The sequence below is a fragment of the Rousettus aegyptiacus genome, unplaced genomic scaffold (genome assembly GCF_014176215.1).
Source record: "Rousettus aegyptiacus isolate mRouAeg1 unplaced genomic scaffold, mRouAeg1.p scaffold_m13_p_5, whole genome shotgun sequence".
Classification (NCBI taxonomy): domain Eukaryota; kingdom Metazoa; phylum Chordata; class Mammalia; order Chiroptera; family Pteropodidae; genus Rousettus; species Rousettus aegyptiacus.
In genome coordinates this window covers 15546314-15574272 of record NW_023416308.1, presented here as the reverse complement: position 1 = coordinate 15574272, position 27959 = coordinate 15546314, and the positions used below count along the sequence as shown (strand labels likewise).

The 27959-nt window shown below is 40.0% G+C and overlaps 1 protein-coding gene and 1 pseudogene across 9 annotated transcripts in view; one reads left to right on the top strand and one right to left on the bottom strand.

Moving 5' to 3' along the window:
- The first annotated feature begins 1412 nt into the window (after positions 1 to 1412).
- On the top strand, positions 1413 to 2343 carry LOC107502392 (annotated as a pseudogene).
- Positions 2344 to 5837: 3494 nt separating this feature from the next.
- The window catches only part of PRR14L (proline rich 14 like), a 48547-nt gene continuing 26425 nt past the window's right edge, over positions 5838 to 27959 (bottom strand). For 6 of the 9 annotated variants that reach the window (XM_016129530.2, XM_036221446.1, XM_016129535.2 and 3 more), the window contains 6 exons: positions 22581 to 27687; positions 19814 to 19885; positions 18946 to 19117; positions 18293 to 18399; positions 12150 to 12221; positions 5838 to 10907 (listed from right to left, as the gene is read on the bottom strand). In XM_016129530.2, coding sequence (XP_015985016.2) covers positions 10631 to 10907; positions 12150 to 12221; positions 18293 to 18399; positions 18946 to 19117; positions 19814 to 19885; positions 22581 to 27687 — 5807 coding nt within the window. In that variant the 3' untranslated portion in view covers positions 5838 to 10630. Of the gene's footprint in view, positions 10908 to 12149; positions 12222 to 18292; positions 18400 to 18945; positions 19118 to 19137; positions 19886 to 22580; positions 27688 to 27959 lie in introns of those variants that run through there. The other 3 variants (XM_036221445.1, XM_036221447.1, XM_036221448.1) reach the window with 3 other exon arrangements.

Genomic DNA, 27959 nt, shown 5'->3' with positions numbered 1-27959 from the left:
TTTTGAGATATCAGAACAGAAGCCTTAACTGTGCTTGTGTGAGAACAAATGCTCAATTGTCCTCCACTGAATTTGGGGTGGTTTGTTATGTAGCATTATTGCAACAATAGATCACTAATACGCATTAGGAGAGCACTTCTAATTTAAATTTTGTACATACGATGTAGGAATGAACAGTTTATATTCTATTTCTACGATTTTTTCTTTAAGCCTCAGTTTTCTAATCTACAGTCTTTAACAATGAATAATTTTTGATCATGCTCATTTTTATTTCACAGTTGTCTTAATCTTGCAAAGAATCTTATTAAGATTTTGAGATGGCCAATTCTTTAAAAGAAAGTTTCTTTTGAGTTTTGGAGTTGGCAGATGTACCACATCAACGAAGCCAAATGGAACATCACAGGGAAATAAGGCAATATAACTTCTAAAGTTATTTTTCTTCCAAGGCCAAAAAGAGGAATCAAGACTTTGACATCTTTGCTCTAATGATGGGCTTATGCTCATACTCAACTGGAATATCCTTTGACCAGAGAACCCAATTTGGCCATTGCTTTCCTGAAATAGTGATCTACAGACAATTCCAGGTCTCCTCCAATAAACTGCATCATCTTTCTAAATCCCTGTGAGTGATAAAAGTCTACAATTATCTTTCTATGATGATCTATTCTATAGCAATGAAATGATCTACATATATCGACCTGAGCAAATCTCAAAAATAAAATGTTGAATGAAAATAACCAAGATCCTAAATTATACATACTAAGTACTCTATGTCCTCACTGAATGTCATTGATCAGTTCCTGGAAACTGTGACTTTAAGTGAAATGACACATAATGAATCCCATTTTCCCACAGGCTAATTGATATAAACAAAAGCGTAAGTTCCTACAGCATATTTCTGGTAAACAAAATAAAACAAAACACATTACTCAACTCCCAAACAAAGACCCCAAACATTTCTAATATTAAACGTTGAAATAAATGTGAACTATACATAAATTTAGGAAAGATGAATAAAAACAAGTAAGATCATTATTTTCCAACCTCTTATTCCACTTCAGGGTCGTCAGTGGCCAGAGCCTGTCTCAGCAGCTCAGAAGCAAGGTGGGAACCCACCCTGGACAGTACGCCATTCCATTGCAGGGTGCACACACTCACACCCACCTTCATTCATACTGGGACAATGTAGACACGCCAATTTACCTCATGTGCACATCTTTGAGATGAGGGAGGAAACCGGAGTTCCTGGGGAAAAACTGCACAGACATGGAGAGAACATACGAACTCCACACAGTCAGTGGCCCCAGCCATAACTGAGTTTCCACCCCCCATTAATGTCATAATAAGATAATGTTGAATGAAACGTTATTCGAAGACCTGCTGTGTAGGATTCGTGTTCTTTCTGCCTGTGGATGCTGGTGACTAAGCATCGATTCTCTCCACCCACTGTTGTCACATCTAAGCCAGTTTCCCAGGAGCTTTTCATGGGAGAGTTGAACTTTGAAACAGCTGAGGAGAGTCTGTGGAGCCATTCTGAGCCGTGCGGAATGCTCACAGACTGTGTGGTAAGAAGATCCAAACACCAAGCGCTCCAGGGGCTTTGGGTTTGTCACGCATGTATGCCACTGTGGAGGAGGTGGCTGCAACCATGAATGTAAGGCCACACGAGGTGGATGGAAGCATTGTGGAACCAAAGACAGCTGCCTCAAGACAAGATTCTCAAAGGCCTGGTGCCCGCTTCACTGTGAGAAAGATTTTTGTGAGTGGCATGAAGAAGACATGGAAAACCATCACCTAAGGGATGATTTTGAACAGTACAGGAAAACCGAAGTGATTGAAATCATGACCAACTGATGGACTAGCGAGAAGAGAGGCTTTCCTTTTGTGATCTTTGATGACTGTGACCCTGTAGACGAACTCACTCAGAAATACCATCCTATGAATGGCCACAACTGTGAAGTGCAGAAGGCCCTATCTAAGGAAGAGTTGGCTAGTGCTTCGTCCTGCCAAAGTGGTTCTGGAAACTTTGGTGGTGGCTGTGACAGCAGTTTTGGTGGGAATGACAACTTCAGTCATGGAGGAAACTGCAGTGATCAAGGTGACTTTGGCAGAAGATGTGGTGGTGGTGGATATGGTGGTAGTGGGGATGGCTATGATGGATTTGACAATGACAGAAGCAATTTTGGAAGTGGAAGGATCTATCGTGATTTTGGCAATTACAACTTCAAATTCTGGACCCATGAAAGGGGAAACTTAAGAGGCAGAAGCTCTGGCAATTATGGTAGTAGAGGCCAATATTTTGTAAAACTATGACCTCAAGGAGGCTATGGGGTCCAGCAGTAGCTATGGCAGTTTTAATTACTGTCAGGAAACAAAGCAGGAGAGGAGAACCAGAGAACTCGCAGGGAAGTTACAGGTTAGAACAGATTTGTGAATTCAGCCATGCACGGTGGCGGCAAGGCCTTGCTGCTGTAAAGATGACACGTTTCAGACAATATTTATGTGTATGGGTGACAAACTCAAGGACTTTGACTAATCGTATAACGGGTTATTTTAGTTTCTGTTCTGTGTAAAGTGTAAAGTGTGAAATATTACAACAAAGGGTTTTAATTTAGATTTTTGTGCCCATACTGTTGATTGCTAAATGTAATAAATAGTCCAATTATGACACTGAATAAACCTATCCTTTAAAAAATCATAAAAATGTTTTAAGTTGCTTAAGGAGAGAGAAAGGAGATCGGGCATTGAGGGACCAATACTAACCTTCCGATAGTGACCATCTCTAGGATGGAGAAGGAGGATGTAGCAGGGACCAACAGTTTATTGGGACTTTGGTGATACCTGTAATGTTTTATTTCTTCTAAACGTGACTGGAAGCAAACTGAAAAATGTTAACCCTTGATAGTGCTGGGTGGTGGAAATATGTGTGCCTGTTATGTTGTTTTTTGCTCTTTGCTGCAACTTTTATGTTCTGTAAAAAACAAACAAGCAAACCCTCTTTTTAACCTTATCCCCTCAGTACTTCTCTCTGAATCATAAAATTTGCCAGTCTGCCGCCTCTCAGTTTCTGACCCATGTGTCTGTCTCTCGCACCTGTTCATGACCTTCCAGAGAGCTGGCTTGATAGCTCCGTGCCACAGGCGCCCAGGTGAGTCACGATCTGTTCGGTAAATAGAGATCGAGCACCTGTGTGCTGGGGCTGCTCAAGAGGCTGGAGATGGCAAACGAGACCTTGCCCTCCAGCAGCTCACAGGGTAATGGGGAGCAGGTGAGTGAGCAGGCAGTTCGGACGGCAGGGAGTGCATGGGCAGGGAGGGACAGGGCTGGGGAAAACCCCCAGAGATCTAAAGAAGTAGTGACCATCAAATGGAGAGGTGGAAGAAAATACTTCCAGCCAAGGGTACAGCTTTTGTGCAAAAGCTTCAAGAGACAGCAGGGAGGATTTGAGGAACTAGAAATTCGGGGTGGTAGAGTGCCAAGGAGAAATGGGGCTACAGAGGAAGGTGTGGGTGGAGGTGCAGGGTTTGGGAGCACGGCCTCAACGTCAGCAGACTCAGGCTCTATCGCTTACTCCAAAGACACATCACTTAATCTTTAAGCCTCAGTTTCCTAATCTACAAAATAGGGATTAAAAACATCATTTCATCAAGTTGTTGTGAGGCTTCAAGGAAGCAATAAATATAAAATATTTGGCACTTGGTCAGGGCTCAATACATGCTAGTTTTACTATCTTTATTTGGGGTCAAAGAGAAAGGCACCAAAGGATTGTAAGGGAGTGGCTGTGACTAGTGCAAAACTATTTTCACAATGATCAATTAGGCAACAGTAGGGGAAGGACCTGAGCGGTGCCCAGAATCGTCAACTGCTGAAATACTAAAGGATATTTCCCTCTACGTTTGTGTTCTTTCAGGGGCCATTTCCCCCATTTTCAAAACTCCCAGATTAAAATTGCAAAAATGAGAAAAACAAAACAAAACTCTCCAAACAATACCAATCCACACGAGCCTTTGCCCCTACCACCCCGCCCAGACATGCACATGCCACGGAAGCAGGTTCCAGTTTAGGTCACGAGCACCTACCTTGCCAGACGCTAAGGCCCAGCCCCACCTGAGCTATGGCCAATCAGACAGCGCCAAGTCAGCAGTGGGTGTGGCTGCATCAGACACCTGAAAGTGCCCTGTTTCACCTTCTGTTTGGGTAGCCTCCAGCTCTTGAAGAGTAATTGAAGGGAGAAGAATTAAGAGGTTTTCAACTATTTGGAGTTGGGAGGATGAAGAGGACTTCCTCAGGTCTATCAGGCAGCAACAAGGTCTGTGAATGAAAGTGGCCTTTCACCCATGAGCTCCTACCACATATATCAGGCACAATTTTAGGTTTCTCAGGGGCCAGAGCTTACAGTGATGAACATAACACAGGAATGTGGTGGTAAGTTCTATAAAAGCATCATAAGGAGGATGTAGAAGAGGAGGCGACACACCTTCAGGAAGAGTGATCTGGAAAGGCAAATGTGTGAATAAAGTGCCCGAGGGAACCATGTAGAAGTGTGTGAGAAGAGCATTCCAGGCACAGGTGACAGCAAGTGAACATATCATAAGGTGGGAATACGCCTGGTCTCTTCAGGGAGCTGCAATGGATCCATTCAAATTGCTACTCAGTGAAATGTGAAAGCAAAGGTATCGGCTGATAGAATTCAAACATCTGAGAAAGAGGTCATGAAAGACTCACCTATAACCATGGGAGCTGCTTGAAGAGTTAGTTTTCTAGAACACTTCTCAAAAGAAATCCCAGAAGAAACTGCAGAAATGAAGTCTCCATTACTGGAAGAGGGCAGGACACCAAAGAGGACTCTTAAATCTATTTGGACTAGTCCTCTTATTCTCAGGAGGACCTACCAACGCTGAGGTTCTGTGATGGAAGACGCTAAATGAGTTAACACTGCCATAACCCACTTCCTGTTTGCCCCGAGAATATTTGCTGGTAGTGCTTGTGGCTGCAGTGTTTACCCTGAGATAATTCACAGATTACAGTACTAACCTTATCCCAAAAGTTTGCCACAAAATTATCTTATTTTTATTATTTCTGCATCGCTCTAGTATACTGAATTTTTGAAAACAAATGACATTATTCTATGTATAGCATTCTGTTGTTAGTAGTGGTATTTCCATTTACAAACTACAGTAATACTCAATCACTGAAAATGTCAAATCCTAGAAAATGTATCATTCTTATGCATGATGTTTAACATTGTTTTCAAACAGTCGTTAGCCAAAGATTCATTTGATGAATCTGGTTTATGTTACATTGTTATATTAGGATTAGAGACAAGTCAAAAATTCATTTGATGAATTCTATTTATGTATACATTTGTTACATTAGGACTAGAGACAAGTTATTTAGAAATAACTCTTAGAACAGGTTTTATATTTTTTCACATTGAAAACCAGTCAGATTTGCTTCAGCCTCAAAAATGTTTATGTAAAATTAAACTAACAGTGGCAGCGAGCTGTATTTTTTAGTTCTAAATGGCAAATGGGTTAACTGATAACTAGCTTTGACCTCCTAAATGAAAGGTATAGGAGAGTACTCTTCTCCAAGTAATCACAAAACCAAACAAGCACAAAGACAGCTGTCAGGCAGAATGCTCTCCAAATGTAAAAGGTGACATGAGCAGAATTCTTTACTGTAGAAGTCCAAGAACTGGAAGAAGGCCAAGAAGGGACACCGGTCCTGCTTTTCCTTTGGACAGAGGAAGAATCACCTCAGGAATCATGCTTCTTTCTGGAACATGTCGGTGCATTGTTGAGCCATGTTCTCAGTCATTCTTCTTCTTCTTCTTCTTTTTTTTTTTTTTTTTTTTTTTTTTTTTACCAGTTTCCAATAGTTAAATAAAGAGATGAGAATCAGAAGACACACAGCCTAACCTCACATACAGCTGAGAAGGATCTGTGCTAAAAGGCGAGAACGTTTTTACAAGTAAATGAATGTGCTCCACCAGATTTGTACTCCCCCAATATAGTCTCCTTAGCAAGTCAGGCTCTTATTCCAAATAGGTAGCTAATATTTGAAACACATTTTGACTAGAATTTATAACTGCTTTTGGATTTCCTGGCCATGTGAGAAAAAGTAAATCACACGACTTAAAAATCACACCTAAAATACTTGCTCAGCAACCCCACCCAATTTAATGGGGTATGACTGGGATCTGAACAAGTCTTGGCTGTTTCTAGTACCTAATTTCCTCATAAGAGATATCTGCCACCACTGAGTCAACTGAAAAAGGTCCACTGCAGGCTCAGAAGACCAGCGAAAGGTGGAGTTCTGCACGCGTCTCAAGCACAGAATGGTCCTCAGAAATCGGTGACCGTTTGGAAGGGATAACGCATGTTGTAACTTCAAAACTGTCTATTAAAAAATACAATCTTATGACATTACAGATAAAATTTTCACTCGTTTCTAAGCCATAAGAAGAAAATAACAGCCTTAAAGAGTTATTTGAAAGGTTTTCAAAAAAATTTTTTTATTTTCATAAATTAACACACATAACAGTGGGAATTTTAGAGTCACAAACTACCAAACAAAAAAGGAACTGCAGGGGCATCATGTATGCCAATGTTACCAAAAAATGTACAAATTTCACTGAACTATTGACCATGATAATATATAAACACAGGCAGCTAGCTATGTACTGGCCCAGACCAGCCCAAAAAGATGCTGAGACCTCTCACCAAGAATTCAAATCCAATTCAGCACCAGAGAAGGGCTTGTGAAGACACAATGAACAAGCATCGAATCTGAGTATGCTGTACTAGATTGGTGGGCTACATGGGGACCCTCACTTTGCAATTAAAATAGCCTTTAGGCTGCTCGATTCGTGGCTATATAATATTAAAATCTGATTTTAGTTAAAATTGAGCCTTCCTCCCCAGCCAGCTTTTTACATAAGAAGCTCAGTTGTGGTAAGAAGCCCTTCCCTTGCATGAATCCAAGAAAGGTCACTCCGCACCTCTGGCCAATTTAGACTTTGGAACAGCCACCCACAATGTGGTGTCTAAGAGGTCCTTTCCATGATACCGAGGGAAAAGCTTACAGAAACAAAACAAGGGAATTAAAAGAAAGCACCAACTGCATACTCCCCCACCACCCCCGTAATGGGAGAAAAGCATCACTGCCTAAAAGTTGGTCTTTCGCGGATCTTAATGTACATGGTATTGATTATGAGATGGACTCCCAGCCTGGAGGCGACCACTGGCTCTGCGTTCCACCAGGCTGCACCGAAGCCTGCACTCAGTGCTGCTCGTGGCCGGGCAGGCTGGGGATGCGCCATGGGGGAGGATTATGCCCAGAAGGTGGGATCTGGAATTTACCTCAGGTTGGCCCTGGCACCCGCTCAAAAGACCCTTTCAGGCAAAATTGTGACAAAGTGTCATGATTTTCACAGCTCTTGGAGGAGCGCTGAGTTTTGGAATTCACAGCATGAGTTTCTGAGCTCTTCAGGCTCCAAGTAAGGCAAACGCTACATATCTTTCCACTGTACCTCCCTCAGCTGTAGCTCTCAGAGTAAGGTCAGTAAGAAAAAGTGGACATAATCTGCTATTGACAGGTGATAAAGTACACTTAAACTAATTGAGAAATGAAGCTGGAAAGGAGACCAAAAGGGGAAGGTGGGTGTTGGGGGGGGGCAAATATAGCTATAAACTAACTGATAGATGAAAAAAAAAAAACATAGTTGAAAGTTTCAGTGAAAAACTGATAGGCAGAACCCTGATAGGACCTGAGATTTCTCCTCTTTCCCGTATTAACAATGCCAAACCTCCAAAGTTGAGTAAGTTATAGTGAACTGGAACTCCCCATCACTTCAGTGGGAAGTCCCCAAACTCAGAAATTGTACCAACTCCCAGCCCGGAACCAGACCTCCTGTAGCTCTGGGCAGGTGGCAAGCCAGCAGCCAACTAACGTCTCCCATCATGGGCAGGTACCACAGGCTCCGAGGACCACAGATAGCACTGCAGCTGGTTAGGCCAATGGTGAAAACAGATGTTAAGACAAGTGTGGCTGAGCATGGCTAGAACCCGATGTACCAACTTCAGGTAAGCAATTTCAAGTTTGCAGCGGGGAATGGCAGGGGGCGGCCCTTACCTCTAGAGCAGGAGAAGGGCCCTAGCCATAGGGCAGGACAAGAATTTCAAGGACAGACAGGTTTGGCCTCAGAACAGCAGCCTCTCTCCTACATTCTTGGGATAAAGGAGGAGCCCAGATCTCCATTTCCTCCAGTTCTCCCTTCCCAGACAGCAATGTTCCAGATCACTGCTCCTGGCCCTTGCAAATTATAATGAGCAAAGTCGAAGCTGTATCTCTATGATGGTGATACCACAGTTGCGCTCACCTCAACTTTAGTCTGTGAGATGACACGGCTGCCACATCACTGACTCATCTACACTAGCAATGGAGCTAGCAAACAGGGTTCTGCTAACTCACTGGGAGCTTGTGAGCGTGTCCAGCAGCAGTTCCCTAAAAATGTTTGTACAACGGCACAATGTATTACTCAGTCCACTCCCTTAAGTAAAAAGACAGAGAGAAGCATTTAATGTCTAAGAACCCTGTTCCAGGAAGGGAGAGGTATTGAGGTGAAACACAGGTCATGTCTATACAGTCTAGGCGAAGGGGATATAGAATGGTAGAATCTGGTTCACACCATTCAAAGCCAGAGTGGAAACTTGGCTCTCTTCTAATGCTACTTGGCCATGGCCTTAGAAGCCGCCGTAGATGACCAGGTGTGTATTTCACTTACTAAATGCTATGTCTGAAGCAGTGGGCCTAGAAGACAGACGTGGCACTTTGTTTTTTCTTGCTCATGTCAGGTTTTCTGCTTCAGTGTGGCATAGACTGTCAACCTGCAAAGGAAAGGCACATAGAGACCCCCCCACCCCACCCATCCTCCACCCACTGACAAATAGGAAAACAAAAGAAACCTAGGAGACACGTTCCAGGACGGCACCACTCTCTCTCCTCTAACAGGCTAACTTTAAAATGTCTCTGGAGCTCTGACAGTTGGATTGGCGGCTGCTTCCCAGCAGTGGCTCCTAGGAGGATGGGAAGAGGTGACCAGTGTCCTGAGGCTGAATCTGGCATCCCACTCACCAGCCAAGGAATGTTAGTTCTCTGAACTCTTGTTTTGAGAGAGAGAAAAAAAGGATAAAACACCAGGGAAGGAGAGGAGGGGAAGCAGGGTGAGGGCGCACAGAGGTTAGTGGAAAAGGAATGAAAGCTCTGGGCCTGCTGACCCACACAGCATCCTTCTACCCACAAACTCTTGTGGGTACAAAAGAAGAAACTCACCGAACTCTAGGTTTGACACAGGAGCCCAGAGTACAATAAGGTGTCCTCGGAGAGGGCTGGCCATGGAAATTCCGTGATCCCAGCACAAAAACGCATCACTGGGTTTGAACCACAGCGCGTCACCTCTCCCCAATCTCAGAGCAGGTTGCTCTGACTGCTGCAAACACTCTGGGTCGGCCGGTACCACTGCCCAAGCTGTCAGCACCCAGCTTTGTTACATAACACTACTTCAGATAAAACCCATTAAGACCACACCCAACCTTCCTAGTACTTTTTAAATGACTGGGAGAGAAACTTGTTCTTACTTCTGTCATTAAAATAAATCCATCTATTTAGTGGGCAAGAATGAGAACCCAGATGAAAAAAATGCTCCCTCTAATGAATTACACTAGAAGGTGGAGGTGGGGAAGGAAATGCTTGAAACGTATGAATGGAAAAATTGTCCCATACCATGCACTGATAAACTGGGTCAAATGCCTATATCATATATTCTGAAGACATGTACTGTCTTTCTCCTCAATGTCTTAAAAAATTTTGTTTTAAAATCACATTTAAAGGCTCCAAACATGCAGCAATTAAAAAAAAAAAGAAAGAAAACAAATGAAAGTAATCTACACCACAACATTAAAAAGTGCAACTTATTTTGAATGGGGCCTGGACGGGCTCCTCTGGCACTAGTGACCCCCCAGTCACAGAGGGGAGAAAAAAAATGATGGGGAAAAGCAACACACACACACACACACACACACACACACACACACACCCACCCACCCACCCACCCACCCACCCAGGTTCTGGGCAGACGAACTCAAAGGATTAGAAAACACCACAGACTCATCTTTCCTCAACTACTGAAATGAGCCAGTGAGACCACATAGGACAGGGACGCCAGGTCCACCTCCCTAGGCAACGTCTCTAAATAATCTTGGTCTAGCACCACCGTAAACAATGCAGAACTTTCACATGGACGTGCAAATGCTGTGAGTCCTTGGAATCCTAGTGTTACTTGAAGGTATGCTGTGTCCTCTTTCCGTGGATGCCAGAGTAGGAGGAGGAGGCAAGATGTCATTCGGGACCATTTCCAGGAGAAAGGAAGCATTCCTGAGGTTCTATACTCAGCAGTAGAAGTAGAGGACTCTCCTTCACCAGTTCCAAAAAAGGCTGCTGCATCTTGAAACAGGTAAAAATCCATGGACTGCTTTTTGAGTGGTTTGGGCATACAGCAAAATTAGGCAACCTCTTCCAAGGAGGCCCAGAAAAATCTAACACTGAGACTCCCAAACCAAACTGCTTCTCAGCAACTGGATGCTTGCTCCTGCTCCTCTTCCTTGGCAAAGAAGGTCTCCAGTTCCATTAGTTTCTGTATCAAAAGGGCATCCAGCTCTCGACTCTGCAGCGCCGCCTTCTGAGCCCTGGTGAAGCTGCCTGCCACCTTGACCTTACCGCGAGCTCTCCTCTTTCGTGGGACTGTAAAATCCTGAAATTCTAGAACTCGCTTCCTCTTCTGTTGGCTGATCGAGATTAGCATGCCATTTCGTTCCTTAGGTTCCTCAAAGATGGTCTCTAAACACCTAAGGGTGGGGCATGAAACAGAATCACCAACACATTCACCAACACACTGGCGCATGGCGAAACTGTTTTGGTCAACAGAGGCTGAAAGTTACTTGAGTTAAAAACTCCTTCTTAACTGTTTCCTATGGCCGGTATCTATTTTTTTTGTATAAAAAATTTTATATATATGTGTGTACATAGACACACATTCACACATATAGATATGAATATGTACTATAAGTGTGTAGTGAAAAAATTGAAACTGACCAAAAGGGTAAAGAATAAAAGATCGACGCCCCCCCCATTGACAATACAACAGTTTTTCATGTATCATTCCAAAAGTCATTCAATGTACAGACATGCATAAATATATAAGTCAGCCCTTTTTTGTGAAGGTCCAAATAGTAAACATTTTAAAATTAATGAACCAGATAAGTCTGTTACATATTGTTTTTAAACAATTTTTTAAAAATATAGAAACCTTTCTTAGCTCACAGGCCACTGGCTGGATTTGGCCTGTAATTCTGCTAACCCACTGCATACATACTTTTTTTTTTTCCAATACCTAAACAGTAGCAAACCGCATACTTTGTCCCATGCACTGTGCCTCTTTGACCTCTCTATAATTAAGATTGTTCCAATTTGGTACAAAAGTATCTAATTTATTTTGTTAAATGGCTATACAATGTATTCCATTATAAGAATGAATCATAATTTAATCAGAACCCTATTAATGGATATGGATATTTTAAGTTGTTTCAAATCCTTTTCTATCATTTAGCAATGCTGCAGTAAATAGTCTTGTATGAATGTCTTAGAGAGACTTTTAAGTGTCTTTTAAGATAAAATACTAGAACTCTCCTGCTAAATATATCCCAGATGACAGGAATTTAATAAATGTTTGATGACTTGAACTGAATTCACACCGAAAGGTAGCCAAATGAAGCTCTTTCAGCATTAGGGCTTGGAATCATATCTGAAGATCCATGATTATTAGCCTTGAAGAAGATAGCCAGAATATTTAGTAAATACTCAAAACAAAACTAAAGACTACATTTTCTGTATCTAACTAACCTAACACGCATTTCTTTCCAAGACTCCCAATTCAAGTGGTGGAAGCTAAAAATATCAACTCAAGTTATTTCTAAGACTTGACATTAGAAGAACTGAATATACCCTTTCTGAAATTAAAAAATTGGAGATTTACACTGATCATTTCAGAAGCCCTCCCCATCTTTCATTTCATACTCATATGTACCTACCTGTTTGCAGGAGGAGACTTGTAATTCTTGTTGGTATATATTTCTTCTAAACTAAACTCCTTTTTCTTTAACCTGAAAAGTGAACAAAAAAAATTTGTCATGTTCCCTGAAGAGAGAGATTAAGACTGGCTTCCCAAATCTTTCCTTTCAATCAGTTTACCTTTGATCTTTCTGTGGTACGTTTTAGATGAGTCTCATGTGAACATGCACTGGATTTTCTTTTCCAGGCTCCCATTCTTTAGCTTTATGAAATTTAGTTCACTTATACTTATTGGGAATGATATAATGACTTTTATTTATTATTTTATTTGACAGCTTCTTTTGGTTCTACCTTTTCAATGTTTCTTTTCTTATCCTTAATAGAGTGCGCCCCTCTCTGTCTCTTACCTCCCCTCCCCTGGCTTAGAAATACACTTCTATTTTTCCAGTGGTTGGCAAAAATTTTAACGAGGATATTTAACTTAGAAACGTAAGTGCATCAATATTTTTACCCTTCTTCCACACAACACAAGGTCCTTGGAACTTTAAGGTCAGTTTGATACTGACCCAATTTATATGTTATTAGTGTTCTATTTTGTCTCCTTTTTTATTTTGTAATTTATTTGTTGAAGAAACTAGGTCATTTGGCCTGTGGCTTCCAGTCTAGGTTTTCTTGATTACATCTACATGGTGTCATTTAACATGTTCCTCTGACCCAAACATATGGAAAAAAAACTGTAGGTACTTTCTAGAGATTAGCAATTATATACAGGGGCACAGATTTACGTGTTTCTGTTTTGATAGATTTTTAAATGGCGATGTATACTTCTACCTCAAGGGACATGATACCTTTTGTCACATTTTGTGATATTAATAGTCACTTATAAATATGACTACACTTATTATTTCTTTAGGGCCATACAAAGTGACAGTCTATTACTCCTTCTTCTTTCAGTAGAATTCAATCTAAAGAGAAACTTCATGCTCATCAGCTTTTTGGTAACTCCGAGGTACAGCTTGCACAGGAAAAGCAGGTCACATGCTTGGTTCTTTTCCTTTATTTATCCATTTCCAAAACAATTCACTGGTTCCCTAATACCATTCAAATGTAACCGATGAATTTTTTCAAAAGTGTTACAAACTACTGGATTTAAACATATTTGATATGCTTCAATCTACTGTAGTTATTATTCCTTTTGATGCTCAGGTTGATTCATCTGTGGCCAGCGGGAGTTTCATATTGGTTCCTGAATCTCTCTGACATGACCCAAGCAGCCTTTAAGAGTTCCATCACTTTCTGGTATGACAAGGTATTTTACACCCATCTTGCACATTTCCTCCCCTAGACCTGTAATCAGTCTTCAAGGAATCCTAGTTCATACACCATATAACTCACCCTTTTATTTATTTAAGAGTATATTCAATTTGTTTACTGTTAATTTTTGCTGCAGTGTAGAAGATAATAGTCAACTTTCAGGTCACCACTTGTAGTAGAAATTTCAGAAAATGTAATAACATTATAAAAGAGCAAATCACTAACAAAGTTTCTGTGCCTCAAACTTGTTTCAGATAAAAGGAGAGACTGCAGAGCATGACAATTAACTTTTTGGCACCATGTTTTAGTTTCTTACTGGCTTTCTGAAAAATCTTAACTGAAGGTTAGTTTGATTAAATTCCAATTTAGCAAGAACATGCTGTGGAAACCATACGCGAATAACATGAACATGATTTTCATAGTGATTTAGCACTGGCATTCCAAAAACAGCAGCTACTTTGCTTAAACACAGTAATAGTTACATTAGATTGAGGATGTTGGATAGGCAAACAGAAAGTGAAAGATCAGGCTCCCAGGCGGTCACTCCAACTTGCAAGTCAGAGCAGTATGTATATATATCCAGTTTCTGAGCTGAGGTGAAGGGCTGGTGAGCCAAGACTGGATTCTGGAATTCCAGAGCTCTTGACAATCTTTGCTTTCTTCAAAGGGACTTTTCTCACCAGAAGTGGTGAGACAATAGTCTACTTCAAAAGCACAGACACTTTCTAAGGAGATGCCATCTTGCCTGGAGTGACTTTGTTGAGAGTCTACACTTAAATGTCATCCGCCTGGTGGTTTCTCAATCCCCCTATCACTTGATCTGTTTTATGACTTGATTTCCCTCTAGTAGGAAGCATCTTGATATATAGTTGTTATTCTAGTAATATCGAAACTGCCACAATGTCATATAGTTGGAAGGAAGCATCTTGATATATAATTGTTATTCTAGTAATATCAAAACTGCCACAATGTCATATAGTTGGAATCATACAGTATGTAGTTTATTTCCCTAAACATATACTAAATTACATTCTTTAGTAATTCGAGTATCATAAGTCTTTTCGGATTTGATTTGCTGTTATTTCCACTGGCACTCATGCAAGGAATTTTGCTTCCCTCCATGCTTTGAGATTTATTTTATTGGGAGTTGTTTTACATTCCCTTAACTTTTAGGTAAGGTCAGATTTGGCAGTGGATTCCTTGAGAAGCTATGTGTTTATTTCAGGAGCCAGAGGGCACTACTAACCTGGGACCACTGTAAACTAAATTCTCAGCTTAAAGTCTTTTCACTCTGCCTAAGCCACATGGATTCAGGATACACATCTGTGAGAAGGCCAGCTGGTGGCTGTTAATGCTCAAGGGTGAACTCTTTTCCTCCATCCAGTGACAACTCTTTTCTTAGGAGTTGAGGCAGGGTTGGAACACAGGTTTAATTTTTGGTTCATAGTGAAGTCATAGTCCCATTTCTACCCCCATGTGTGTTGATTTAATGTGTATGTGTATCTCATATTAGACTCTCATTTTAGTAATGGAATAGATTTTGTCTTTCGTCCACTGCACCCACGAGGCCAATGAAAACATAAGCTCGGTATAACCCTGATTTTGTAAATGCCCTCGAAGCAAAAGCTGGCTTTAATGATCACTCACTTCTTTCCTCTCTGGATTGCTACTTTCACTTAGCTTTTGGTCTCTAAGAATTCCTTATTCTCCTGACAATTTACTGATGCATGTAAAAGCTACTATTTATTGAGCATGTTATCTGTTTTTTAAAGGAAAGTTAGCAAGATAATGAATGCACCTACCACATTGCTAAAAAAGTTCTAGCACCTCATTTCTACCCCCACATACACCTAAAGTCACAAGGATGATAAAATGGGAATTAGGAATGGTTTTATTTATTTTTATCTTTGATGTGATAATGTTGAAGTGGCTGCTTCTTTATATCCTTAGTTAGAATTTCTGTTCAGCTAGTCTTCGGATGGTTCCCCAGGTTGACTCTTCCATAATTTAGTTGTAATTTTAATGTGGTCATGAGAAGAGGCAAGCACAACGTTTACCCTCTCTCTGCCATCTTGACCAGACTCTGGTTGTATAGGTTTTAAACTATAGCTCTGTTCCTCATTGGCTTTATGGCGAAAATCAGAAGTTAAACATTTTCAAGGTTATTTTTGGCCATATCATTTTATGATGAAATTGTGGTAAATTCACCACCTAAAGTTCATGCATTTTATAGGACAAGTTGCTGCTTTTTCTATCATGAGTAAGACAGATTCAGAGCTATCACTGAAAACTCTTCAATAAGACATGGTCTTGATGCTGAGATGTGCTGATACATACATCCAGAATATAACAATTTCTGATGGCATCTCGCTTTTGGCCTAGAAAATGACCGGGGCACACTAAATCCCTAAGATGACCAAATTGCTAACGTAACGATGGTTTTTATTCTCTGACCTAGAGAGAATAGATCTATAAATAAGGCCAAAGATAAAACAGCAAGCACTTGGGGGTGGGTACAAATTATTTTTGAAGAACTATGTCTCTTTTTTACAAAGTTTATAGAAGACACGACTACAGAAATAATTTATATAAAACAAAAAAGTCTTAATAAAATTTTCTTCCCATGAAACCTCTATAAAATGTTGTAACTTCTATCTCCCGTTAATGACAAAAATCATATAATGAGCTGTTATGCCAGGTGGTTTGTTGCAATGTACCTTTCTCTTACAATAGATACTGAAGCACTCATGAGATTTATATAAATTAATGGATTTACTTCTGATTTTACATGATTCTTATTGTTCCTAAAAGTCTAATAACAGAGTTTGATTCATGTATGCATACACTTACTGAAGCAAAATCACGTTTTCTACCATACTCTTCACTTTACAATTTATTATTTTTATTATACATTACATTGCTTCATTATGAATTCAGTAATGAGAAATAGCACTGCCATGTTGTTTTAATAATGTATTAGTAAAATGGATAAATTATGTTTTTTTATACATGGTTTTGATTTTACAAATCTACCTTATAAGATGTGTTTCACAATTTATTTCTTGACAGTGTGTATAATTTTCTTAAAGGTGAAAATTAACACATTCATTTGAGTTGGAAAATAAGAGTTGAGAAGAAGGAATTGGCTGATGGACTTATGTAGTAAAAATTGCCTTTGACAATTTAGTTGTATATCAAGAATTTTCCATAAATTTAATACACTAAATCTGCAATTTCAAGGTTTTATGACAAAAGAATACTTTAATAAAAGCATTTTATCAAAGATATCTCAGGCAAAGATTTATTAAAATTGTATTTTTTCACCTCTTTTCTTTAGAATGGATTATATAAAGTACTTTTAAGTGTTAAGAGTAACATACAAATTAGGCATCTGACACTTTAGTGGTCAGATCTTTCTGACGTATTTCCCTCTGAAACACTGACTGCCTCCAGTGTCTGAATAACAGAACTTATCTAAATCATCACTTTTTGATCCTTTGCTTTCAAAAAAATTAGGTGATAAACTGTTAATATAATTTGATGACAGTTGGTTTTTCTGGCATATGATCCGAAAGTTGATAAAAAATTAAATGTCATAACTATATTAAAACTCTCTCCACTCCCAATTACTTATTTATATAAACAAGGTTTTCGGAATTTATATAGCTACATATGAATGCAAGATTGAGTATATCTGACTCTGAATCCTATTTCATCCTAGTAATAAAGTACTATTCAACCTAGGATACCTGAAATATTTAAAAAATACCTCTTGAAAAGACATATGGTAGGATGATCAATAAAAAAGCTATAAGATAAAAATACATTCAGATAAAAACTACATAGGAAAAGTGGAATGTCAATCAAGATCACAGTAATAGTTAACTCTTGCATTTGTGTTATGTGAAGCAATATAACAGATATAGCACTCATTTTTTTCTCAATTGGACTGTACAGCAATCTCAAGCATTGGGAATTCATATTTGCATTTTACAGATAAGTTCTGGAAGCTCGGCAAAGTTAAATAATTTAACTTTGGTTACTTGAGGGACCACTGTTAGGCTTCCATTTGCCAGTGAGAAATGAATGAAGTAAAATCCACCACATGAAAATAGCACTCTGGAGATCTTTCTTTAAAAGTTTACATTTTAATAGTGTGTCTGTATAATAATATGCATAATTCCAAAGCTGGACTCATGCCAAATACGAAATTTGGGATCATTCGAAATACATAATTTGGTAATCTACCTTTCTTTCTTCCCACTTCATTTTACGGGTTTAGCAATTCTCTCAGCCATAAACAATAACTCTTTAGAAACGAAAATTTAAAGGCTATAATATAGACCATAACATGGACCTAGCATTTTCTAGAAAAATTACTTAAACTTCTTTCCCTCATGACATTGAGGTCCCTTCTCAGTTTTGTGCACAGAATGTTGTGAGCTTGGGTTGTAGGGTCAGGTTGAGACAGAAACCACCTGTGCCATGACTGGCACTATGGCCTAACACAGGTTTCTTAACCAGAGCCTTAGCGCCCTCACTAAACCAGGGGATGACAGCGCTTACCTCCCAGCATCACTGGAGGGTGAACTGAGATTTTGTATGCAAAGGACCAGCACAAACGCCTCAATAAAAATGATTAAGAATGCATTAAATATCCTTGCATAAGAATGCATTAAATATCCTTGCACATAAATCTCTGTGATCACACTGCAAATGAATTCTTTTGAATAAATTCCTAGGGGTATGATAAATAGCTCAGAGTATATATTAATTTAAAAGGTCATTTTATTCTGCCAAACAATTTTCTAAAATAGTGAAGCTATGTGTATTAGAGAAAAGAGCTCACCTTTTGGGTCGAGGAAGGCCCATGGGGGTAAGATTAGGGTCTGGCTTTGGAATGGTTTTCCGGATGCGAATCTGTGAGACTTTCTTTGGCCTCTTCTCTGGCTCAGACTATTTTTAAGGGTTAAAAAGAAAGATGGTCATATAAAGCCCTTTTCTTCACACTCAGGTTTATAGATGACTCTAATAAGTAGTTTATGACAAGGTTTCCCCTCCTATTCCTGACAACAGTGTTTTCAACAACTAACTCCTTTTATAAAAAAAGAGATTTATACATTCAGTTTAGATACTGAGTTATCAATATGAAAGTGTGCAATTGTTGTAGGCAGTAGATATTGCAAAACTAAAACACCATTGTTCATTAATCCTCTTTAAATCCAAGAAGCAGCTCAGCAGTCTAATTCTCTAAACACTGTTAAGCTCTCTAAACACTGTCCTCAAGAAAAAAAGAGTCTGGGAAACAAAGTAGATTAAGATTAAGAGATCCAGGGTATCCTTTAGTGGCCAGATGGAAAACCTCCTGTCTTGGTAATGTCTCAGCTGAAGCTAAAGATGGTAAATAAAGACACTCAGGGATTCTCTATCATGTGATCTGCAGTCATGGATGGACATCTCCAGTGCCACTGTCACCTGACGCAACCAACACTTTACATTTACCTCTTTCTGTTCTGGAGGGCTACTCTGTGGATGGGGGCACGCTGCTGTCACTCCATCCAGTTCATCAAATCCTGGAACCTGGAATTCAGAGGCTGAAAGCAGGAGCTTGCTGACAGCTGAGTCTGTTACCAAGCAAGACTTTGGTACCAAGGCAGGGAATGGAGGCTCTAACCTAGCACCATGGAGAGAAAAACAGAAAAGAAAATATGAGCGAGTTTACTTTATTTCTCAGCACATTCAATTTCTTAATACTCAGACCAGAGCTGAAGCCTTTTTCCAACAATGACATTTCCAGCCAACCTGTTCTCTAGTCACTTCTGGGCACAGGCCCTGTCTGCACATGTAAAATTTCACAAGAGTACAGGCAATCACCTCACTGGTATAGAGCAATAAAATAACAAAAATGTATTGAATAAGGAAAAAATGTAAAAAGAAACAGACTTTTTGAGGGGAGTGGGAAGAAGACATCTAGTGAACTAAACAAAAGAACTATGCTCAGATGAGGCTGATCTCATTCAGACACTGAAGTTGGCTAAATGAGCAAGAAATAGCTCGAGAGGGAACTTATGGTACAATGAACTGGGTGAACGATATTGACTCTCCTCCCCCATGTCTGGCATTGATCACATATTCTTAAATGCTACTTATAATACAACACATTTGAATCTAAGGTTCAATTTGAGATTAAATCTCAGATGTTCATCTGAGAACTGTAGATCAGGTTTAGAAGAACAGGAGCTCAAAATCATGCCATGCCTGACCTACGCCATTCATTAGCGCTCACTCACATGCTCACTCGCGTGCGCTCTCTCTCACTCACTCACACACACTGCAGGCCCTCAGGTGCCAGGTGCCACTGGAGGCTTACCTCATCTGACTGCCACTGGTGTTGTAAGTAGCTTCCATGCCCGGAAGAGGCACATATGGTAACATGGCGTGGCTGAAGTGAAGCAAAAGTACGAGAACAACAGGTGAGGGCAGAGGAACAACAGGAAAAATTTTGATGCCATTGTGAGCTTGGCACAGCACATTCGATTACAGCTTAGGAAGACAAGAAATGTGTTAGTCACTCAGAAAGACGAACACCTCCCAGTTAGGAGAATTACATTTATGTGCCTGTTGCTGGAATGGAGGCAAGCTGACAGGAAGTTTATTTTCCAACTGAACTGGAAAGAAGGTAAATTAAACAGAGGATAGTAAGAGAAGGAGGGGAACAAGAATAATTCTAAGACTTATACCTTCTAATCGAGCTGAAGAACAAGTATATTAAAGTTTCCTTTTTAATTACAGATAAGAATCGTATACTATATTCAGCTTGGTAGTAACTCTATTAAAATAAAAGCTACCAATTTCTATAACCTTACACAAAATTATGAAGAAAACCTTATTTCTTTAAAGCCAAGTTCCACATAAAACATGGCTATATAGAAGGAACAGGATAGTCGGTTCCTTTATAATTAATCTTTCAATAATTACAATAGTATTAATAATCACTTATATAGATATATTAATATGCAATGTTGGAGAGCTTTTCATGTCTCTCAAAATAAAACTTGTATCAGTTTCTACTGAATTTAGAACAGTACTTAATAAGATGTCTGTATGATGAACTTACAACCACCTCCTCTTAGAAAAGAAATTTCTTCTATGGCTAGGAAAAAAGAGATAATTCGGGTTTTTAGGATGTTTAGCACCAACTTAAGATTCCCCTAGGAGTACTGATACAAGGAAAGAACAGTAGGGTAAAATCTTGAAAAATGAGCTGACCAAATCAGAAATCAGGAGACCCTGGTTGCAGGAGAGCTCAGCTGAAACACTAACCAGCTAAGAGATCTGGGTTAGAAAAAAACCACGTGCCTCAGGCTCATCATCTATAAAAAAGGGCCAAAAAAAAAAAAAAAAGGCCTGTTCAACTGTTCAACCTATATTATAGAGTGCTGGAGAATAAGGCTCAAATAAGAATATTCTATGAAAACATAACTTGATATTTGTTAAGTCTTGCTTTTTGGGGCTACCCAATTAATTACGCTTAATATTTCTAAGTGGGCTTGAAAAACAGAAGACTCCGAGACTCAAAGCCTAAGCATATGATGTTAAGGTCCTTTTAGAGCCAATGAAAAGGAAAACACCACACTTCCACTTTCCACTTGAATTAATATACAATATGTTAAATTTTAAAAAATTAAAGTTAAATTAAAAAAATAAAATAAAATGCCAGATATAGAAAGTGAGGGAGAGAGAAAATATCCCACACTAGGAAACAGAAGCGTCAGGTGGGAAAGAGTTCTGGAAGAAAAAAGTGCCGAAGGGTCACACCACCTTCCCAAGATGACATGAATAACTACCCTCCCTCTATACTAACCTCAGGAATAAACGTTTTTTAAAGGACATAGAGTAGAGAGCAATTAAGAGATTGCAGCGGCATACCAATAAACTAGATAATAAAAACAGTATATCATCATTTAAAACAATTTGGTTCATTCTAATATATTTTTATGATTGCATTATAAAAAGTGAACATTTTTCTATTAACTATAGGACAAGCACTTCTAATAGTAATTCATCTTTCAATTTCAAACAGCTACATTCAGGTTCTGGGGCATTTTTCTGAAAACCCTTAAATTTATTTGCTTAGTTTTCTGCTAAGATGCCTGGGGGACTTTATCACATGCACCAGCAGCTTTTTAATGACACAGTATAATTCTGCTGAAGAGACTGCCCACACACAAACAGAGCTCCCAGGCTATTAGGAATGTTAAGGCTTTTTCTGTTGTTGAATTTTTAAACTATAGCAATGAAAAGGCCAAACTAAAAATGTTCAAAGTTTCTGTTTATCCAAAGTATTACAAATAGGAGGATTTATCTATTATGTCTAAAGCAGATCTTTAGAGATGTAACTCAAATTCTTTTTCTTCTCCTATTTTCAATTAGAAGTAAAAATGATATTGGTGAAATTATATCCAACTATTTTCAGGTTGAACCGCAAGCACTCTTTTCTAGCTCACTTAAATTTCTATAAATTTTACAACTATAGTATACAAATGCCAATTTTTGAAGGCTCTCTGCTCCAGAAAGAAATGCAGAGGTTCAGATATACCTGAAACTAATATATCATTGAATGTCAATTATAATTGAAATATATCAATAAAAATAAAAATAAAAAGCAGACGTTCATAAACTAGATTTGGTGATATCCACATAATGAACTAACTTATTTAAAAGTATTCTTCTGTATCCATTATGCACCAAACACTGAGTTAAGTGCTAGCTGTATAATACTTTGTGAACAAGTTATAGTTACAAACCATTATTTGTCACTACTTAGAATCTTTAACTTATAATTGTGTTTGTTCTTGGCAAGGTGGGGACAAGAGGAGAAAAAGACGTTCAAAAGATTTGAGGGTTTGCAGAATAAATGGACAAATAGTACAAAAAAAAAAAAAGATTCTGCAGAACATCCAGATTCTGCAGGAAAATTAGAGGGATCTGCATTTTCTCAGCAGAGATTTGGCAGGTTATAAACAGAAAACGCAGACACAGATTCCAAATAGCCCTGCATTTCTAGTACTGCCCCTCTCTCCTCACTGGCAGGAAGCAAACACGGACATTTGCAAAGAACAGGGGACAGATTTTACCTGCTTGTGCCCAGAGTTGGCTGCTGCTTGCTGTGCGTGGAATGAAGAGCGGAGATTTCGACAGGGCAGGCAGAAGGCCCATGCTGGCTCCAAATGGACAGCACTCGGCCCACCGAATAGGGCAGAGAACAGAAGACCTTGTCTGCTATGGAGGCTGGAGACCGTAAGCCTTTCAAGCCCTGTGTAAACTGGGTCATGAAGAGCCTCTGCATGGTAGGCATGTGACTGGAGAAGCTCCGTTTTTTTGTCCAGATTCGGTAACATCCAGGGGAACAAAGTGCTAGGAGTGTGTGAAGGCCAAGGACAGAGCAGCCTGCTCTGGTCTGGACTATGGCAGTGCCTCCACAGTCTTGGCGAGGAACTGGAGGCTGTGGAGGAGCTTGGGCATGTGCCTGACCGTGGAGGCCAGTGTCTTCCCTGAATGTGGCCATCCCAGGGCAACCGTGGGACAAGAAGAAAGAAAAGGTCCACTTGGGAGGTTGAGAAGGGCACCGGGCAGTCTCTCCTAGGGCAAGCCTCGCTGGAGCGCAGTGCTCAGGAAAAGCCCTTGGGGACTCGGCCATGCACTCGGAGCCTGGTTTCACATGAAAGGATACTGAGAAGATTTCGGAACCAAACAGTAGTGATGGCATCTTGTTGCTCGAGTCTATGAAGCTCATTTTGATGGTTTCGAGTGGATAAAGTGTCAAGGGTTTACTGTTAGGCTGCTTATCCCATCCAGCAGCTGTCAAATATGGACTCAGCTGCATTGTACTATGTGAAAACCCATCCAGGAGCCTTTTGTATCTGAGCCGCTTGTAGCTTTTAGCCACGGGAAGTAGTTCAGACGAACACCGCTGATATCTCAGTTTCTGGGTCTTTGCTGCTGGGACCAGTTTGGAGGCAAGGTTGGATAGCTTGTTGAGTAAGGCTGATTCTTTGGTAGGCTTCCTGACATTCAGGCTCCTGAAGGGATGGCACGGAGTAGCCTTCTGCTTTGGTATGTGGCAGGCGAAGCTCCTGGCAGGTACCGTTTCGGGTTCCTGTTGCGTGGGCGCAGATGTAGCATGCAAACTGAGAAACCTGTGTGCTTTTGTGGGGATGGTTTCAGAGGAACTCTTTAAAAAGGCAGAATTTCTGATCTTGCTTATTTTTCTCCCCACGTTGACTTGCTCCTGACAGTAAACTTTCTTACATGTTCGATGAGGCTGCTTCTTTAGGGGAAGCACTCCTCTTTGACGTGAGGCATTCCCAAAGGCACCATGTATTTCAACACATCTAGCAGAGTTGGGGTCTTGTGCTTTCCGGGGGGGACCATGAAGGCAAGGACCTATGCACAACTCAATGTCCTTTTTAAACGGATGACCTAAGTTTTCCTCCTCTGGGACTTTCAACTTCTGACACTGTGCAGCGGCACTGCCCTTGGCCAGCTTTGCTGTGCTGATTTCTTTCATCGCGGTGAACTCATCTTTACAATCTTTAGGTTGGTTCTCGTTTTGCACTTCATCCAACAACATACTTGATGATGTGCATTGTTCCAATAACATATGTGCTTCTTTCTGGTGTATATATTCCTCTTTCTTCTGTAGCACGTAGTCCAAAACCCTCTGGCTTTTTTCATCAGCATCACCAAACATCCTCTGGGATTTCAACTGGATCTGAGAAATCTCACTCCTATTATCACCATGATCATCTTCTCTGGTAATCATCTCCCCAGAGTCCTCCCCAACAGCTAAGTGACCCAGTGGTCCCCTCTGATGCTCTTTAGTTTCTCCTCCTTTCACTTTAGTTTCTGTTTCCATTGTCGAAGGCAAATTGTTTTCACTGATGTCTATGCTGTTTCCTTCACTCGGACTAGTCCTATCCCTTTGTGCTCCTTCCTTCATTTCAGGAAGGCCTGAGCAGTCCTTTCCATTTTCACAAAGCATTTTACCATCTTTTGGTTTCAAAAGATATTTCAGGTCAGTTTCTTCACTATTAACATCTGCTTCTGAATTTTCTTGAGAAGATGGATACAAAGGCATTATCTCAATGGATTTCAGGCTCCCTGGGGGAACAGAGTTCTCACCTTGGTGTCCAGAAGATATTAACTCTTTTGAGGAAATTCCAAGGGTTTTTTCCTTGTCAAACTCAGAATTTATTTCTAGTCTTGATCTTTCAATCATTTCTTGTGTTTCTGTCAGAGATGCTTCTTTAATTTGCTGTTCATGATGAATATAATTTAAAGACACATTTACTTTATCCAATATTTTGATATTTGTTTCATGATCTGTAATAGACTCTATCTCATTGGCACAAGAATCTGGACATACTTCCATTTCACAGTCTTTTAATGATCTGCAGACTTTCTCTTCACATGATTTTCTTAGTTCAAGAGATTCCACTGTAGAGGAAGTAGCCTCTGGGAAATCTGAATCCTGGTCAATCATTTCTACAAATGAAGCATTCTGTTCTCTCTGAGACAGGGTACTCCTTGAGGTTTCATGTGGTGCCAGTCTACCTTGCCATGCACCACCATCAAGTGTGCTAGATGCTCTTATATCCAGCACGCCTTCTGTACTATTATTACTACGGCCTGCAAAGGCGATGTCTATCATACCGTCTGTGGACTCCTCACAACCAGAAATCTTTTCAAAGGCTCCTTTCAAATTGCCTTTCTTTAAACTACCATCAGATGAGTTATTGTGATTGCCTGAACTGACTAGCATATCTTTTTGGTTGTGGCTTACCTCTCTGATAGGCTCTGTGATGGTCTCTCCCTGGTCATTACCTAGTGTCTCCTTAGCTGATTTATCTTCGCTTCTGTATTTATCAGGTCTGTTTGGGTGACGCTGGCAGTCAGGGACTTTTTCTCTGTTCTGATCAAGAGTTTCAACTGCCTGGTTCATGTTTTTAAAACTGGAGAACATCACAGTAGGAGACTGGTCCAACAATTTCTCAGGATTTGGAATGTTTACAGATTGGTTTAGTTCTTGTGTGGCACAATCAAAGATATTATATTTATAAAACATAGTCTCTCTGGGTATATCCTCTTCCTTCGATTTTAGCCCTTCTTCACTGGGTTGGATGTGATTAGTGGTATGAATGATTCTGTTTGAAGCTTCACTATTTAACATGGCTGCTGTCCTTTTGTTTCTGACCTTACCTCCCGAAAGGCTGCCTTTCATTTCTCTTCCATCAAGTTCACTTTCCTCAGTGTCTTCTCTTTCCGGGGAGTGGAGGCTGCTGTGCTGAGACGTAGTTTCATACTTGGTTATCAAAGAGTTTTCAACATCCAGGATGATTCTGCTGGACTCAAAAGCAGCACCAGCAGAACATATGCTCTCTTCTGGTACATTTTTTCTTACACAATAGCAGCTAGAGAGATCCTGAGATTGAACACTTCGACATTCCATGACAGAGATCTTCGAAGGCAAGCCTGCTGTTTCTGTTCTTAAATTAGCCATTTTGTTTTTTCTTCCTAGGCTTCCCGGTTTGATGTTTAAGGTAAGATTGCTTGAAGAGGCACCACAGGTTTTGTCACTTAGTGGAGAGATGTCTTTCATTTTTGTCTTCATGGGAATGGTTTGGGTATCAGCAATGACATCTGCTCCATCCTCTAATGGAGGGTGATGGCTCTGTTGAGAATCCTTGCTTGTTGCTAAAGGCATCTCTTTGTCAGTTGGCAACTTCGCATGCTCTTGAGAATTAAGGGACACTTGATTTAAAACACATTCACTTTCCATTTTGCTTACAACCATTTCATCAGTACGAGGTGGTTCATTCATCTCACAGGCAATGTTCTGTTTATCTAAATATGGAATATTGTCAAATGAGGTCTGTCCGGATTTTTCTAACTCAGGTCTGTAATTAAATTCTAGAGACGGTGATAACTGAGCAATATCTTCCTTGGGTTTTGATTCCTCATTTACAGGACTTATCTGATCCTCTGGCATTAAACTCACAGAGGATTTTTTTTCAATCATAACTTCATTATATGCTTCATTTAACTGGGCGTTGCCTTCCAGATTTCTCTGGATGTTGACTAAGGAGTTAGAGTCTTTACTATAAATCTTTTCACTTAACATACGGGGCTTGATAGTGGTTGTCTGCTCTGGCTCTTCGATCTGCATCAAGGAGGAAAAATTGCTCTCTTCAGAGTGTCTGCCAGGATGGCTCATATTAGTAAAAGTCTCTCCATGGTCCTCATGGTTTGTTAAGCTACCTTGAATGTCTAAAGTGATTTTCAAATCTTTATTTTTAAACATTATTTCTGTGGCTTCAGTAAAAGAACTGGGCATTAAAGAACTAGAGCTGTCTGTATGGATATTGCCTTGAGTGCAACAGCTGTCATGAGTATTTTTTGTGAAGGCAATGGTCTTTTTTTCTCCAGAACAATGACCACTAGCATCCTCTTCTGGTTGCCTGGCATTAACAAGAAAGAGGTCCCCTCTTTCACTCCTGGGGTTCAAAAACTGTTCATTTTCTTCTCTAGAAGCCAAGTTCTTGCTTTGATCGTCCTCGACAAAACAGGAATTGTCTGTCTTTTCAGCAGACCTCTTCAGCAAGCCATCACCTTCAAAATCATAGTTTTCTAAGGATGTTGTTTTGGATTCTAGACCAGATGAACCTGATGTGAAACATGAAGCTTCTGAATTTTCTTCTAAGGGTTCTACAACGGCTATATTTCTCATGGGTTTGGGACTGCCATGTGCGGAACCATGTTTTTCATTATGGTGGCCAAGAATCTGTTGGTGATTGTCATCTGCTTCATAGACAAGGCTTAACTTACACAACTCTTCCTTCCCATTGTCCACTTTGGAAATGGCACTGTTTCCTGGTAATAATGACAACCAAGAAGGACAAGTTTTTAATTCTTCACATTCGTTTTCTTTAGGAGTTGCTTCTGTTAATCCAGGGTCCACAAAGTTTAAAGGCTCTAGGGAAGCTAGCGTGCTGGTTTCTGAAACCTCACCACTGGCCATGATTTTGTCTACTTCTGGGTATTCGCTGCACCCAGCTGACAGACCTTTACTCACATTGCCATTCTTGTGTCCTTCATTAGTGTCCGTCTCAGTCCCATTGACCTTCATACCTTGTACTTCTTTAGATTTTAGCATAGTTTCAGCTGTAATTTGTACATTTCCTTCTGCACAAAAGAAATAAATCCAAATCAGTATGCAATCATAAAAAAGTTTAAAAATTTGCTCTACCTTCATGAATTTAATTGCACAATGAATGGTGACAAGAAAATGATCCAACTCGCAAAGAGAATTGCAAAGTTAGTGCATGATACCATTGGTTTTCTTCTTCTTTGCAGGACACGATGGAGGGCCAAAAGTGTACCTGGCAGAAACAGATAATTCTGAACAAACACTTTTCTCTAAATGTTACTTACTTAAATGTACCTACTTAGCTAAA